The sequence below is a fragment of the Brienomyrus brachyistius genome, chromosome 15, assembly GCF_023856365.1.
Source record: "Brienomyrus brachyistius isolate T26 chromosome 15, BBRACH_0.4, whole genome shotgun sequence".
Classification (NCBI taxonomy): Eukaryota; Metazoa; Chordata; class Actinopteri; order Osteoglossiformes; family Mormyridae; genus Brienomyrus; species Brienomyrus brachyistius.
This window is the reverse complement of record NC_064547.1, coordinates 18,464,554-18,481,289: the sequence shown is the minus strand read 5'-3', so window position 1 is coordinate 18,481,289 and position 16,736 is coordinate 18,464,554. Positions and strand designations below refer to the sequence as shown.

Below are 16,736 nucleotides of genomic sequence, written 5' to 3'. Positions count from 1 at the left end.
GTGGCAAAAGAGTGTATTTTTCTGGACTCATATTATGCAGCTTTTCAAATCAAAAGTCAGATAAGTGAAACATACTATAAAAATATCCTGACATATTGTTTACACTTACAGTAAAACTACAGTTGGCGCTTTATTGTTTAGCGAGAACTGGTATTAATTATTCCGCTGACTGAAAAAAAAACAGTTTTCTTTGCTTGTGTTCACCCTGGTCATTGATTCCCAGGTTTTGGACCAACGCTATTACATAAATATCCCATTTGATAAATATTACTCGACATTTTAAAATGCTGCAATCTGGCTGAATGTCACGTTAGGGGCTGGTGGAGATCGATTACAAGCAGTTCATAAAACGAACCTGCTGTCGTTAAAAGAAATATTAATGGCGTCACTACAGGATTTTATAAAAAAGACAGGATGTTAGGCAGCCCAGTCTGCAGGACGTGTTGGGTGGGCACCATCTGAGCTGGGGTCCTGGTTCAGTCCCATGGAGGGGTGACATCACAAATGGGACATATGAACTGTATCATTGTGGGTGCAGCCTTCAGTGTTACCCAACACAGCCCGACGTGCAGGAGAGACTTTGACCACCCTTCACAGGCCAACATCAATAACAGACTCATTGATGAACTTTGTTTTCATTGTTAATCACAGCTTATACATTACCTACCTTTTAGCAAGCATGTCCACTCTTTTCTGTTTTCAGTGATGTTAGTATGCCCAAGGGGGGGGGGTGGGGGCAGCCAGTTGACCTTCAACCCCCAGAGGTTTTTTTTTCTCCCTACTTGGGAGTTCCTCTGTTTTCTTCTGGCTTTCTTTATTTAATTTCCTTCCTCTTTTTTCCTGTTCTCTATCTCTCTCTGGTAATGAATTCTGTGTCCTTAGTAGTTGGGTTGCACTTTAACCCCCTTCCTTTCACAGTGAAATTATTTACTAAACTCTCTCTCTCTATGTATCTCTCTCTCTATCGCATAAACAAGTATTTCACGGTAGTGCGCAAGTAGTTTGAGGGTGTGCAAATGTCTTAGTGTATTTCACCCTAATCGCTGGCAATACACTGGCATGATATTGTGAAATTACAGGATCAACACGGAGTTTTTTTTTCCAGTGATCTTCAGTGTTTCCTTCGCCTGCAGCCCCATTTATCCCATAAGCAATGACTGCAACCTCTGTGCTTTGGATTCTTGAATGGCTCGATCTCGGAAGTATTTTTTCGTTTTTTGCTGTGTTTTTTATACTTGGCGCCTTAATAAGACAGAAAGGCCCTAAAAATTACCCCCCAGGACCCTGGCCGTTACCTTTTGTTGGCAATTTATTTTCCCTCGATTCGTCAAAAATCCACCTTCAGTTTGCCGAGGTAAGTAATGCTTCAATAAAGCAGAGTTCAATGCTAACTGTCCCTTTGCATAAAATGATTTTTAAATACTTCAAAATATGTATTAATATATATATATATATATATATATATATATATATATATATATTTTTTTTTTTTTTTTTTTTTAGGCTAAGCTTAATGATCGTAAGATAAGTTTAATTTTATACCAGTTGTGGCTGCGAATTATTTTCATGGAAGTGAAATGGTCGGCCACCCAATGAAGAAAAATGGTTGCTAGCACCCCTTTTTTACAAAGTGCACAAAATATAAAAAACACCACATAATCATCTAAACCACAAATATTATGATTCACGTAAATATGTATTGTAGCACCAGTGGGTTGAGGATGCCAATTTGCATATCCCGGCATGCTCACGAGCCCCTGTAAATAGCCCCTGTCTGTAATCCATAACATAAGCACGTGTGTGTACCCGATTGTCGTGTGTACCCTCACCACTGTTTGTACTCAGTCCCTGCCTGATCGTCGCGTGTCTTAGCCATTGTGTAATTACCCTCTGTGTGTGCCTTACCGTCCTTTGCGTGACCTCCCCGCGTTTGCCTGCCCTTTGTGCTGGCTTGTATGTGGTGCTTTTAAGGGTTGTGCTTAAAAGAGTAACTTTGTGCTAAACCGTCTCCCTTCATCACTTCGCCGCTGTTGTAATGCTTCGATCTGCCCTGCGCTTCGGTATTTTCCGGTGGTGTGTAAAGCACATTTCATTGAAACTTGCTATTTTACATACCTAAATATCAGTTCGAGTGTGTGAAGGTTGCTTGTCATGCCCTGCTTGTCCGATCCTCTCGTGTGGAACCCTCGTGTTGCCATCTTTTTCTAGTTGTTGCTAATTAGTCTGGTGTGTATAAGTCTGCGTTAGAGTATACTTCCCCAGTCCGGTCATTAACGTCGTGCTGTTGCTATGTGTGTCTAATCATGGTTTCCTTAATTAAACCCCGTATTTACTTGAATCCACGAGTCCTGTATATGCAACACATTGATAAGTAGTATGCCATGCTATGTTAGTAAGATGTTAAACTTGCAGCGTTTGTAGGGAAGATTACAACACTGACGAAACATATCGTACATTTGACGTTTACTGTGTTTTTGTATTGTTTTTTCTATCCAGCTTTCCAAGCAATATGGAAACATCTTCAGTCTTCGTTTGGGACAAAACATCGTTGTTGTGAACGGTTTTAAACTTGTGAAAGAAGCCCTAGTTCAACGCGGGGAAAACTTTGTAGATCGTCCAAAGACGCCTTTATTTGAAGATATTGTGCATAACCAAGGTAGGTTTGAAAAATAATCGGCAACAAATTGTCTGAACTGTATATTTCATGCCTTTATTCTCAAAACTGAAATTCAGTTAAAGACAGCCCAATACAGTCGAACCTCGTTACTACGTACCCCGGATACAACGCTTTCACCTTTTACAACGTACAGGTTTCTAATTCCCGTTTTTAACCTATGTATTATTCCAATAGCAGCCATTGTTTACAGCGTACACTTCGATACAACATCCAAATTTCTAATGAAAATACGAAAACTAACCATCGTTACAACGTACAGCGCTCTCCCCGCCCACCACAACTTGTGTCGCTACATCTACCTGTATCTACCTGATGTGCCCGACAATGCACATTTGTCTATTGCGTTGCTTGGCAACACTGGCTTTATTCCGTCACGGCCGGGACTCCGGTAATAACTGCAGGGCGCCCCATACGTTTTTCCTATTGTCATTCAGCACGTGTCAAAATGCATCCAAACCGAAAGCAGATCAATTTACAAACGAAAGCAGAAATAATTAATTTGACCAATATTTCATATTTTCAGGCCAAATGCCAATTTGGATGCGAATGTTTATTTAAAAAATCCATTTTGACCAGCCGTTGTGTATTTTCCTTGCCGTTTATCGCCGGCCGGCACTAAGTAATCGTGAGTAATTTAAGGAAAATTTCAAGGATCCAAATGAGCTTTGTTGAATTAACAAGTAATAATGTGTTCGTTTGTTTTGTAGTCAATTGAAGGGTCTGCTCTATTAAAGTTTTATCATGGATATTTCGTGAGTTCTTTTATCCATCTTGCACTCAGTGGCTACAACGTTCTATGCTTATGTACATGTTTTTCATATCCCGTCTTGTACGTAGTAACGAGGTACGACTGTATATCTGTAGATATGGTAATGTTAGTCACATCTCCAGTGGTGGAAGGTAAAAGTACAATTAGATATCTGATATAATCTGAAACGGATGTTTTCTATCGTAACCCGATATCGTCATATTGCACAGCTCAACACACACACATCAGTGCTAGAAATGTTTTTAAAGTGTGTGTGGCTGGGAATATGTGCTCAGCTTGGGTATGTTGTTCAGAATTAATCATTGGAGCTGGTTTATTATGTAAACCTAATTTCAGTTAACATAACGGAATAGGTTTATTGTAAACTACCATTTCATGTTTTTAAATGTTTCAATTGAAAAATACACGTCTCTTGTATTTAAATGTGTACCGTAGACACCCTTAATGCCATGTTATACATTTGCTTCAGAGACTGCAATTTCAAGTACATTTACTTGAATACTGTAAGCGTGTATACAAACAAGTACATACTTTTTAAGTAGAAAGGTCAATGGGGTACTTCAGCATTTGCTGGAGTACATTTTTGGCTATTTACTTGTACAAATTGAGTACTTTTCCATCACTATACATCTCTAAAACAAACATTCATTATTGTAGTAACTGACTTGCTGTGTCAGGGTTGGCTCTTTTTGTCCCACTCTGTGTCCCTTCCTCGTTTGACCAGCAGGTGATGCTGCTAGTAGGTTAAATTTTGCATGTAATTTTACAAGAAACTGTACTGTCAGCCCAAAACTGGTGGATGAACAAGCCTTTTTGTTAGTCATTTTTTAGTTATTGGATAGGTCCATTGCGCCGTCCAAAAATATAAAGCAGGACACAGCATTTTATTAATGGTCTGCTCAATTTTGCACCACTACCATCTCATTTCCCCACAATCCCAAGTACTGGTGCTTGTGGTCAAGCATTCAACAAAGCTTCAGTCTAAGACCCACCCAGTAGGTCTTTGTCGCGCAAAAAGCACCTACTCCGAGTAGGGACTAAAAGAAGGTTCAGGAACTACCCCTGTAGTGGAACCGTGACAGAAGTTCCTGAAAACGGTTCTGGAGTGGGAAATCGCCTTAGCAAATTTTCTTCTAGTGTCGTCTTCAAGATTTTTGTTTGTTTCAGGTCTGGTGATCTCCAGTGGCTACCTGTGGAAACAACAAAGGAGGTTTGCTCTCTCAACCCTGAAGAACTTTGGACTGGGCAAAAAGAGCCTTGAGTCCTCCATTCAGCTGGAGAGCACATTCCTGAATGAGGTCATAGTCAATACACAAGGTACAAATTTAGGTGAACATGGACGTTTATCCCATGATCTCTATCTAATCTGTAATCCTTTGTATAACCTATATAAATATTCCCATTTGTTTATTTAAAAATCATCACGGCTTGCTATGTCAGTATCTGAAATGCAATACAATACAACCCATTCACATAGAACTGGATATATACCTTGATGAAAATCCTTTCCTTAGGCCAACCATTTGACCCTCAGTTCACCGTGAACAATGCCGTCTCCAACGTCATCTGCTGCCTGGTGTTTGGGGATCGCTTTGACTACAATGACAGCTACTTCCGAACTCTGCTGAAGATGATCAATGAAGCTCTTTATTTAGAAGGAAGTATTTGGGCTCAGGTTTGGTGCTGTTTCTCAATTCATATGTTCAGAAATTTACAATAACGTAACACTTGACACTCAACTGGCGTGAACTGATAGTTTTAACTAAACTAGCACCATTATGGTGGATTAATCCATGAGCTATAGATGCTACACCCAGGGTCTACAAAATCAGGCCACCCCCACCCACTGATTCATAGATTATTGATGTTACATTGTTTTAATTCTCTGTCATTTATCATTCAGGTGCAAAATTACTGTAAGTGGCCCTCTGGGGGGCCCTTAACCATGTCAGCCTGGGGCCACCAAAGAAGTTAATCCCCCGCTGCACATTACATAACTGACATAACTTTTTTTGTTTGTTTTAGATGTATAATATCTTCCCCTGGTTGATGCGGAGAATCCCTGGTCCCCACAAGAAAATACTGTCACACTGGGAAACTGTGGTCTCTTTTATCCGACTAAAAATTAAAGAGCACCAGGAAGACTGGGACCCATCATCTCCGAGAGACTATATAGACAGCTTCCTGTCGGAGATGGAAAAGGTATCGGGCCGGACAGTTAACTGTAATTTCATCACAGTACAGTAAAGTATTAAGTATTAATCAACAATCTTTCCTGCAACTTGATTTGAATCCTCACTGTGTGGAATGAGTGAGTGGTTACATACATTTAATGGGTGAAATACATTCTCTTTAAAGAAAAGTATAATTTGAATAGAATTATAGAAATAATTCATATGGAATATGCAATAAGTTGAATGGAAAAATGACAGTTTCATTACAAGTATCACTTTCCCCATGACATCTGAATATATAAAGTGTTTTCTTTTTGTCTCAGTGGAAAGATGATGTTGATGCCGGTTTTAATGAGGAGAACTTATGTTACTGTGCTTTGGATCTGTTTGCTGCTGGAAGTGAAACTACATCTACTACGCTGTACTGGGGCTTGTTGTTCATGATCAAATATCCAGACATACAAGGTTGGTTTTATTTCATCATCCACATTTTGGTCTTGTCTTGCCTTAAGAAATAACGGATGTCAGGATTACTCACTCGAATACTTGATTTTTAAAAAGCATTGATTAAAATTTTCCTAATGATTATTTGGCAATATAGTGGCAACATAGAAGATGAAGATCGCAATAGAGTGAAAGTATTATGTGTGTTTGTAAGCACTTCACATTAAAAGCGAATGAAAATGCAGTCTTCCGTCACTATTGCAAAGCAGAACATTAATAGCATTATGGTATGACTAATGGAAATACATGTTAAAGGAGAAATTCACAGCTCTAGGGAAAAAATTGAGACCACAGTACAATTTTCAGTTTCACTCATACCCTATTCTGTTTTTAGAGAAGGTGCAGGCTGAGATAGACAGTGTGGTTGGACGGTCACGTCAGCCCAGCATGGCGGACAGGCTGAACATGCCGTACACTGACGCTGTCATCCATGAGATACAGAGGATGGGCAACATTGTACCACTGAATGTTGTACATTCAGCCACAAAAGACACCGAGCTGGGTGGATACACAATTCCAAAGGTGAGGGGTGGAATTCTGCATGACGTATGTCAGTCATTCTTGGAAAGCTGACACCTTGACGTGTTCTTCCCATTTGAGGTTATCCTCATAATGTTTCAGGGGTATTTGTCTGTGCTTTAGGGAACGATGCTGATGGGGACATTAGACTCTGTGCTCTTTGATGAGACTGAATGGGAGACTCCCTTCACCTTCAATCCTGGACATTTCCTGGATGCAGAGGGGAAGTTCAGGAGGAGAGATGCCTTCCTGCCCTTTTCAGCTGGTAATTTCCTTTAGACCTGAGGATTTCTAGCTCGGACATTTGGGAGGGACTCAAAGTAACGCTGCTGTTCCTTGGCATCAAAAGGAGGCAGTTGAGGTGATTAAGGCATCTATCAAGGATGCCTCCCTGGGGAGATGTTTGGGGCATGTCCAACTGGGAGGAGGCCCTGGGGAAGAGCCTCGACCCTCTGGAGAGATTATATCTCTTGGCTGGCCTGGGAACGCCTTGGTGTTCCCCTAGAGGAGCTAAGGAGCTGGCTGAGGACAGGGAGGTCTGGGCATCCCTGCTTAGACACCTGGCCCCGGTTAAATGGTGGAGAATCCATGAATGAATTCTACTTCACAGTTGATTCTTTTTCATTGATAAATTTTTTATTGGTGAATGTAATAAGATTACAACAAACGTATAAACACAACGTTTTATAGATAGAATTTTAGAACATTTGTATTTTTTTCCACAGGGAAGAGAGTGTGCCTGGGGGAGCAGCTGGCTCGGATGGAGCTCTTCCTGTTCTTCACCTCCCTTCTCCAGCACTTCACCTTCTCTCCACCACCAGGGATGGAGCCCAGTCTGGAGTTCAAACTGGGGGTCACCCGCAGCCCCAAACCCTACAAGCTGTGTGCCACCCCCCGCTAATTTATGTTGGAAATAAATCACTAACAGTTAAGTTTCTCATAACCTTCCATGTCACTGTACTTTAGGTGTGATACACCTGATATTTCAAGAGTCAAGATTTTGACCTTTTATATAATTAATTTAATTTCACAATTTATTTGTTGATTTTGAAAACTGCCGATAGTGTGCGATTGGATGTGTGTGAGAACTGGCATCCCATCCAAGGAATCTCCCTTGTGCTTACTGGGTTCCAAGCCCCCCTACGATGCTTCATAGGAGCAGTAGGTTGGAAGGTTGATGGATGGATGGATTTTCAAAACTGTAAATGATGATGGCAAAGGATGAAGACTCATTTTCTCTCTGGTCATTCTGTCATCCTTTTTGATTTTGTTCTTTACCCAGATTAAGATATGTAGAAATAAAGTTTGCAGTCCAGCTTTTTTGCCATTGTTAAAATAGGTAAGCGATTCATCATCTTTGCATTAATCACCTCATATGGCAACACTTTCTGAAATAATGAAACTTGTCATAGCCTAGCTATTGTGTCACAAGTCACTCTCAAATGCAGTTTCGGGAATTTGGTGGTAACTCATGATCAAGTGCCAGTGATATGCGAAGAACTGCAACTAAAGAACTGCTAAATGCTGACATTAGGAATGTCCCCCACCTGAGAGAAACCCAGATGTCCGGCTGCATGAATCGCTAACGGCATTCTGCTCTGATCTTTCCACTGTAACAAGCCGCACTGCATACAGTACAGCAGGCTTTTCACCGCATCATATTTCTCCTGTTGGTTTAATTTATTCGAGGCAGAAAAATTATTCGGCCACTGATATTTTATGCAGAATTTTGTTTTGAACTCTCAACATACCTAGGAAGTTTTATTACAGACTTGCTCTATTAGACTATTATATACAGTATCTATACTTACATTAATCTGGGGAACAGCCTTGGAAGCTGATGTGAATTTTGTATTATCCTCATTAAAGTCTCCCAACAGCCATTCTTTAAGAAGTATTGCTGTGTTTTTTTACGTTAGCTAGGCTCTTGCCAAGATATTCATCCTACTAGTATTAATCACTGAATAAGATGTTGGAACGTCCTTGATTAACGCGTAGTGTGATTATAGTGCAAATATGAGTGGCATGTTAATGAATCTTAAAATGTTTTTAATCTTAATGACAATGAAAATGAGCCATTAAATTGTCTTTTAAATGCTTATAATAGTGTTACCAAGTCATTCATGTCACCAGGCACCCCACCCCGTGGAAGAGGGTTTCTGATGTCATTTATGTATCATAGCGGCTTGGGCTGCCATCATTCTCCTCCCGATGTGAAATGCGGTTATCAGTCATCACATCATGCTTGTCGGTAGACGTCACTTATTGGACGACAGTCTAATAATGAGTTTGAATTAATTACCCCACAAACACGAGCCACAGCTTCTCTATCATCGCAGCTTAGTTTTGTTTATACCTTACATTTTATTTTCAAGTATAAAAGTGCCTCACTAAACACATGAGGGAGCTTAGCTGTCTGGAAATCAAGATTTAAATCCTTCCCAAATGTATTGAGGCAGAATTTGTAGCTTGAGGGCCCCCTAGTGGCTGCGGGGGTCCTATGCTTCTGCATAGTCCGCGTATATCAAGAAACGGCTCTGCATGTACCGAATACTCTGCTCAGCAAATTCTATTGCGAAATACCAATACTGCAAGCTACACCTTAATCTGTTTTTTTCCTTAAGACTAACCAGTATGAATAAGATTAATATTAACCGACATGACAGATTTCATTTGCTTCACCGACTGTCCCACCCACGTATGACGCCTGCCATTCCAGCAAAGTAGTTCTGGGGGGGCCAGGACTGAAAATTAGCGGTAATTTTATTCCATCATATCAGGTAAAGAACACATTCACCACCTGTTTGTAAGGCTGCAAATTCGGGTGGAACCCAGGAGAAAATTCTCAGAATGAAACCGAGGTGCTTGAAATGCTTGTTTTATTCACGTGTTGTTCCGTTTGTGACTGCATTTGGAAAACAGCGACGAACAGGGAATCACAAGCGGCTGGAAATTGAAACAAAGATGGTTCATAGTACAAAGAGATCAAGCTGAATTTGGAGATGAGCCCCTGACTTAATGTGTGTTCATCATAGGCGATAGATTACAGCAGCCCTATATTCAACAATACGTGCTCACGCTGCATGTACTGTCGTTCTAATTAACCTGCACTCACTGCAGTCATAATGTCCAAAGGCATACATGACGACAAAAACCAATAGCCCTTATTTCTGAGATAGAAAGGAAGGTTATGAAAAACACATTACCCCCCTGAACGCAAGTTTTGGTGTTAAATATGCCCCGCTTATATCCTTTTCAGTTCTGAACGTGTCGTGTTTGAAAATCGTTCATCTAGAACTCAAAATAAATTTAATTGACAAATTGCCGAGCAGCTGTTTGATGAAACGTTTGTCTGGGTGATGTTTTCTAAAAATCTGTATAATTTTGTTGCTCTTGTTTTACAGTTACAACCGTCATTATATTTCAAACACAACGTGTCTCAAATTCAAGTAAATGACAGAGGTTCCATTATTGATATTAATATTATTTATATTATTAACTATAAATATCCACTCTGTTTAAAGCAACCATTGAATAAGTGGATAATCTTATGCAGCATGTTTGATTTCCCTCAATTTTCCGTTAAATATCCTGCATTTTTGTATTACATTATGATTGTATATTACTTTATTTCACTTGTGGTAAATGTTTCCACAGACATTAAGAAACTAACTCACTTCCAGATACAAAGAATAACTTGGATATTTTAAGATCAAAATGTCACACCTTACACTACACTAATGAAAAGTTTAAGATTGAAGTAAAATAAAACCGCCCTTAGTCACATCAGAGAACATCAAAAACATTGTGTAGATGTAGGTCTGAGTTCCAGAGTGTACACGAGTACCAAAAATTGCCACCACATAATACAATGTTTCCAAGAGTGCAATATGTGGGATGATTAAAAGCGTCGACATTTTAAGTAAATATGACAGGCATCTAAAAAAATGCTTTTTTTGCTACAGAGTATCCAGACACAGTTTATCAATAATGCCTTCTAACAAAACGCCGTGTTTTAACCATAACACTTTTTGGTAACTTCTCATGGGTAAAGGGGAGACGCAGTCTGTTAAAACGCTGCAAACAGCCTCATATTCCTCCAGCTTTGAGACGAGTCTTCCCGGACTGTGAAACCTCTTCAGCGGGCGGTGATGCTAATGTTACGTTAGCTTATAACGGGCCATGCAGTTTCGCCGGTATTTCCACGTACAAGATCACCGGCTGTCTCCTGCTGCGCCCCCTACAGGCAGAACCAAACGACGCGTTAATCGCGGTGGGGTTAAGTACCACAGTACGGATCTTGAGGTAGGTGTAAAGTCTCGTCTATGGTGATTATGAACTCCTCCTCCTTAGCAGCATCCAGACAGTCACTCTGACCGCAATGAAGCTCCTTAGTGTTCGCAAACTGAGTGAGTTCGCCCATCTCACTCATCTCATTCATGCTATTGCTGATACAGTTTATTTGAGTCTTACTGCTGGTGTCGACTGGACGGGCCCCAAACACCCAATCTGAAGAGAGAAAGAGAAAGAGAGAGAAAACTGGCGTGAACTGATAGTGCTTTAGTGAATCAGGGCCAACATCTTCGGTCGGTTGTGGGTTTATGTCCCATCTCTGCAGTGTGTGTGCGTGTGTGTCTCTCTCTGCGTGTATGTGCCCTACTGGCGTCCCACCTGTGCAGCCCGGCTCCAGGTCTCCTTGTGTGACCCTGACCAGGTTAAGTGGTTTGAGGATGAATGGATAGAAAATTTATCCTGATATTCCAATAAGTTTATTATATATATTGTAATCTTTTCCCTCACAAATACCATAATCATTTAAAGTGATAATTAAGATATTACTTCAGTAGTTCACACACTGCCTTTGCTGGCTAAATGAGGGATGGAATCAAATGTGAAGAAAGCATCGATTTAGTGTGAACTGGTGATGCAAATGTAAACCTTAGCGCAGTGTTTCTTAACCTGGTCTTCAGGAACCCCCAGATGTGGACCAACTGGGGCTCCACGAGGACTGGGCTGAAAAATACTGCCTTACAGAATCTGGCTCCAGGCCAGATCTGTGAAACTGACACAAACCGCTGTGTTTGTGCCGACACTAACCAGATTAATGAATCTCAATCATGAATCTGACTAATTCACAATTACGTTCCTGTTTTTTTAGAATCAGGTCAGGCAGACAGCACAAACCAAGCATATGGATGTCAAGGAAGCATGTAAGGTGCAAGTACTGCTACGCTGCGCTTCCAGCGAGTGACCACAAGCGCATACAAGATCACTGCAGGAGAAAGAGGCACATGAAGATTGTTTAAAAAGTTACTGCAAAAAATATGGCATATAGGAAAAGAAAAACTCCTATTCTTCAATGAGTGCAGTGAGAGTGACTCAGGACCTGGTGTTGTGACCAAGTTTGTAGGTTGATAGGGTCAGGCGGAGAGTCAGATGCAGCCTTAAACCCACCTATATGCCATTCTTGTCCAAGTCTCAGGGCTCCAGCCTTGCAGCCTTGTACTCGCAATTAATGCGTCCGCGCAGCTGAGAGGGATTTCATGCATCGTGCTGGCAGCACCCGAGCTGCACTTGAACCCGCAGCAGTGTCAATGTATGGCAAGAAAAGTACTTTATACTGAACAATAGTGTTGGAGAGGCGTAACTTTGGGGATAACAAGGTAGAAAAAGAAGCGCCGGCCCTCGGCAGCTGGTAGAGGACGTCTGTCCTCATATTTACACAGTCGGCAGGCAAAAAGCAAGTAAAAAACAGACGGGATTAGCAAATGTACCTGTTGCTGTCTCCATAAATGCCGCTTCGTATAATTCCCAGGGGCTGTTAAAGTGCTTCCTGCTGCTATTGCAGCCCCCTGGTCCCCTCTGTTTTTCATGTGTTGATGTAGGCTTTGGGTATGTGGGCCGTGTCAACTGAATATATCTCTGGTGTCTGAGCGCTTTCCCTAGTGAAAACCGCACTTATTGTGCAAAAAGTGTTTTTTTAGGTAAAAGACGTAAGGTTAGATTCCTGACTTCATTGATCACGATAATATTTTTATTGATGGACTCTCAACGCTGTTTTCATCTGCTAGCATAATGTGCTACTATACCTGAGAGTGACTGCAAATATGCAATATGACTACATTAATCTTTATTTAGATAATGATCCCCTAATGATTCATACATTGATAATAGGCATGGCATCCTGGCGGGCACTTATGTAGCAAAACCATTTAACGAGTGATTCAAAATAAAAGTTTCATGTTTATAAATTGTTAGGAGAAAGAGCTGTATCAAGTAAAAAGGCTTATGTCAAGGATATCTTTTTAATAATCAAAAATATAAATGTATAAGCACATATGTAGTTTTATTTCTACTACAATTTCTTATTTTTGAAATGCAACTTTTTCCATCCATCCATCGATCTTCCAACTGCTATTCCTCCTCGTCAGGGTCATGGGAAAACACGTCTTCGATTATCTTAATTGGTTCTGATATTTTTTTTAAACACTTGCATACGCAACGCGCCCTGAAGACCAGGACTGAAAAACACCGCAGTGAAGGATCGAGTGTAATTAATAATCGTGGCATAAGCCGTTTTCATGTTGATCTTCCGTCGACCGACGTTTTGGCGTAATACGAACAAACGACACCAGATGGCGCGGTAGATCTCTCAACCAAGAGATCGAAGAAATACTTAACGGGATATATTGCCCTGCAGTGCTGATGTTCAACTTTACAGTTAAGTATAATACGCGTGACAACAGTCAAAGCGATATTTTAATCAGTTAGATGTTAATAAGAAATGCAGTTAAAGGAAAGCTGCTAAGATACTCTGTAAAGGATGCAAAATGTAATAAAAATCATTAATACTACAGATTGATTCTCAAGATCATGAGGTTATCAGATGTGCCAAAATATTTGAAAATCATACTTACGCATTTCTGCGAAATGTTAAAATCCATTAGAAATACACCCGATAAGATAATACAAATTGTTAAAATATTTAACAAAAAATCGCGATAACATACAAGTATCACCACAGTTCTGGCATATATTTACCAATAACCTCTTTAATTTTTTTGCATTAAGATCTCAGCTATATGAGCGAGCTGGGAAACAGATGTGTATATCATTAAGTTAATATGTATCTCATTAAATCAACTAGACAGAAAGTTAATCGATTTTGCTGGGAGTCGTACGCAAAATAAACAGTGAAAGGCAAACGCGCTCATACGCAAGTTCTGCTGGAGGACTCTATAGGCAACTATGCACTGTTAGTAACTTTAGACTTGTAGACGTGTACATCCCATTGTATATATATATATATATATATATATATATATATATATATATATATATATATATATATATATATATATATAATTTAAATATTGTTTTACCAAATAATCTCAGAAGCAAAACACTCACCAACAAAATCATGGAGCAGATCCTTCACTAGGTGTCCGACGATAGCATACGCCACAGCGACCATCACCAAAGCTGCCATCACCAAATATAACACGGCTTTGGGCAGAGGGATGGGATCGCCGGGCTGGTTTTTGAAGTCCGTGTACAGAAGGTCACTCTCTGAGTAGGAGTACTGGAAGAAGTGCTCCATCCCCGAGGTGTGGTTCGGGTCGGACGGGGGGCGACTGGCGCTCTCCCCGCTGAGGTCAGCTTCCAAGGCCGTCACCATTGCACTGGTGGTAGATTCTACTTTTTCTATGCTTTGGTGGACAAAATCTGCCGTCTTGTTCACGAGCGGCAAGATCTGCGTGAGGAAAGAACTCCAATCTTTTATGGCACTGGCATTGCATAAAAACATGATGCCTCATAAATATTGCTGGCTGCTTATACTTGTGTAAGAATGACCGCTAGGACAAGCATCACCTGGCATACGGCTTACTGATTTACTACTGGCTAATAACTTGTTAGGAAAAATAGCAAATAAACGACACATGCGTAAAAACCCAGCAGAGAGGCAGATAAAAATATTATTTTTTGTGTTCAAGAGTTTCCTTTTAAAAGAAATCCAGCGAGCTGTATAAAACAGACGCACGTGTGGATGACTTGTTTCCCACGTCTTTTAAAGTCACTGCAAACCTTCCAAAATAGTAAACTGAAGAGCACCCAAAATGAATAGTGTCACGCAGAGAAGATCTGAGATAGGATGCGTACCTTTTTGTTCACCTGGCTTAAACATTTTGAAGCTCAGACGCAGTACTCGCCCACGACCGTCCGGTATCTCGGAGAAAACGTTCAACTTCGGTTCAACTCCACTATCGAGTCGTGAAACTGCATGCGTTAAATAAGCTTTTTGCACGAATTCGTGAAATCAGTATGCATGAGATGCTAAAAGGATGACACCAGAGTGCTTCTCGTTCAAAAGCGCAATCCACGTTTCCCAGCGTACGTACAGTATAGCTGCAGAGCGGATCCTAAAAGTAATGCATGAAGGTGCTGTCATCCTTCCCAAGCAGCAGCGCTGAAGGTGAGGACGCAGGCATCACTGCGTCAGGGCTGCTTGTCTGCCCTGCAATCCGCGTCCGCTGCGTGCTGGATCGTGAGAGAGATTAATGCAGTCATACCCGACGGAAAGCACAGAGAATCACCGTGACATGCTTCGTCGGCTTTAACGCCTTCCCTCCCAAGGATACGTCATTCAAAAACAAACTATATAGACCACAATATATAGCCTATCGTGTGAGGGAACAGTATTTTATTATTATTATTATTATTATTATTATTATTATTGGCAGAATTTTCAGGAATAAAATGGTTATTCGAGATATAATGCTTATTAAGCGGTGTTTGAAATACTCTTAATTGCGAAGAACACCTCCAACCGGCCGAAAAGATAGATCACTGCAATTTTATGTATGGCATTTCATCGCACCGTGGGACAGAAATAATAAAGTCTAGAGAATGTATTGGTGTTAGGCTGGCTACCATAAAAGACTATTGGTGTTATGTGGTCTAAAAGAGAAACAGGAGCTGTCTAGCTGATGTTGCGCCCTAGGCGAGGATTACACGCCTTCGGCCACCATCCGAGGCGAAGTGAAATTGGCTTGCAACTCGGCGCCCCCTTAGAAGTTGCCGCCCTTGTGTGTGTATATACATATGACTCACCAAACAAAGTTGATGTGTAAGACAATGAGTGAAGCAATTTGATTAAGAATTTATAATGTATCTCTTTTTACATGGGAAACTGCTCAGTGGTGTGTTTGCCGAAGCCTTCACAACGCTACGTCGTTCGTAAGTTCTATGTTAAAAGGCAGAACTTACAAACGACGTATCGTTAAAGGGCTTCGGGAAACGCTCCCCAGGGTAGTAGGCTACACTACGCATTCCATGCCGGACCTGGACGTCACGTGGAAATCTTTATGCATCGTATGTTGCACAAAATGCCATCAGAGGAACCGTCCCACCTACACAGATGTCACTTGTGCGGTGCTGAAAAGGGGTAAATTTTGGCCACTTTTGGCCATTTTGAGGGGGAGGAGGGGGTTCAGGAGTCATTCTCTCTCATTCCAAATGTCACTGTCCTATTGACTGATAGCAGGGAAACCTAATTTTCTGGCTTAGTTTAACATTTCGTTCAAGACTGGTAGTGGAGGTAACAAAGACAGACTTCATTAAAGAGGAATGGGGTGGCACAGGGATTATGAGAGTAATTGTCACTAAAAGGTCATTGAAGTCAGGAGAAATTTTGTAGCTTGGTGGAATTGTACTACCTTGTCCGGAAGGATGCTCATTATCCGCTGTGTTTTGCTCTGTGGAGGGTCATCCGTCCTGGCAGACCAGGTCAAGCAGCTGGGACGCTGAAGTGGTGAGGAGGAAGTTTGCCCATGGCGTTCGGGGGCGAAGGAGAGCCAGTCAGCAGGCTTTGTGACAAGGCTGAGCTAAAACACAAAAACAGAGAGGATCTTAAAGGGGAAGCACTCTTCTGTGTGTGCGGCGTAATGGCCAAGCTAACCAGCAAATAAGACTAAGCCAAAATGTGTTGAATTTATAAATATATATATATATTCTTCATCAGTTATATACATATATAAAATGTATATATATATATATATATATATATATATATATATATATATAAAATGTATAT

The 16,736-nt window shown here is 40.8% G+C and overlaps 2 protein-coding genes across 4 annotated transcripts; one reads left to right on the top strand and one right to left on the bottom strand.

Annotated features, from left to right (window-relative positions):
- The first annotated feature begins 790 nt into the window (after window positions 1-790).
- Window positions 791-8,747, top strand: LOC125709308 (cytochrome P450 2J2-like). Its single transcript, XM_048977607.1, has 9 exons — window positions 791-1,354; window positions 2,497-2,656; window positions 4,614-4,763; window positions 4,961-5,121; window positions 5,472-5,648; window positions 5,944-6,085; window positions 6,459-6,646; window positions 6,767-6,908; window positions 7,369-8,747. Exons 1-9 carry the CDS (start codon window positions 1,154-1,156, stop codon window positions 7,542-7,544), a joined length of 1,497 nt encoding a protein of 498 aa, XP_048833564.1. The 5' UTR covers window positions 791-1,153; the 3' UTR covers window positions 7,545-8,747.
- A 633-nt stretch (window positions 8,748-9,380) lies between these two features.
- LOC125709321 (uncharacterized) lies at window positions 9,381-16,406 on the bottom strand. 3 transcript variants are annotated; one of them, XM_048977637.1, is made up of 3 exons: window positions 16,360-16,406; window positions 14,054-15,181; window positions 9,381-11,152 (listed from the first exon to the last, which is right to left on the bottom strand). In XM_048977637.1, the coding sequence occupies exons 2-3, from the start codon at window positions 14,448-14,450 to the stop codon at window positions 10,923-10,925; spliced, it is 627 nt and encodes a 208-aa protein (XP_048833594.1). In that variant the 5' UTR covers window positions 14,451-15,181; window positions 16,360-16,406; the 3' UTR covers window positions 9,381-10,922. The 3 variants fall into 3 exon arrangements, with proteins under 3 accessions (XP_048833594.1, XP_048833595.1, XP_048833593.1); XM_048977638.1 differs by lacking the exon at window positions 16,360-16,406 and having other exon boundaries at window positions 14,054-14,396; window positions 14,804-15,203; XM_048977636.1 differs by lacking the exon at window positions 16,360-16,406 and having other exon boundaries at window positions 14,054-15,203.
- Between the last annotated feature and the right edge of the window lie 330 nt (window positions 16,407-16,736).

Coding starts and splice junctions, on each gene's coding strand:
- LOC125709308 (XM_048977607.1), top strand. CDS start 1,154: ATGACTGCAACCTCTGTGCTTTGGATTCTTGAATGGCTCGATCTCGGA. Junction 5,122..5,471: donor AAGGAAGTATTTGGGCTCAG/GTTTGGTGCTGT, acceptor TGTTTGTTTTAG/ATGTATAATATCTTCCCCTG. Junction 6,647..6,766: donor GTGGATACACAATTCCAAAG/GTGAGGGGTGGA, acceptor TCTGTGCTTTAG/GGAACGATGCTGATGGGGAC.
- LOC125709321 (XM_048977637.1), bottom strand. CDS start 14,450: ATGTTTTTATGCAATGCCAGTGCCATAAAAGATTGGAGTTCTTTCCTC. Junction 11,153..14,053: donor TCTGCTCCATGATTTTGTTG/GTGAGTGTTTTG, acceptor TTCTCTCTTCAG/ATTGGGTGTTTGGGGCCCGT.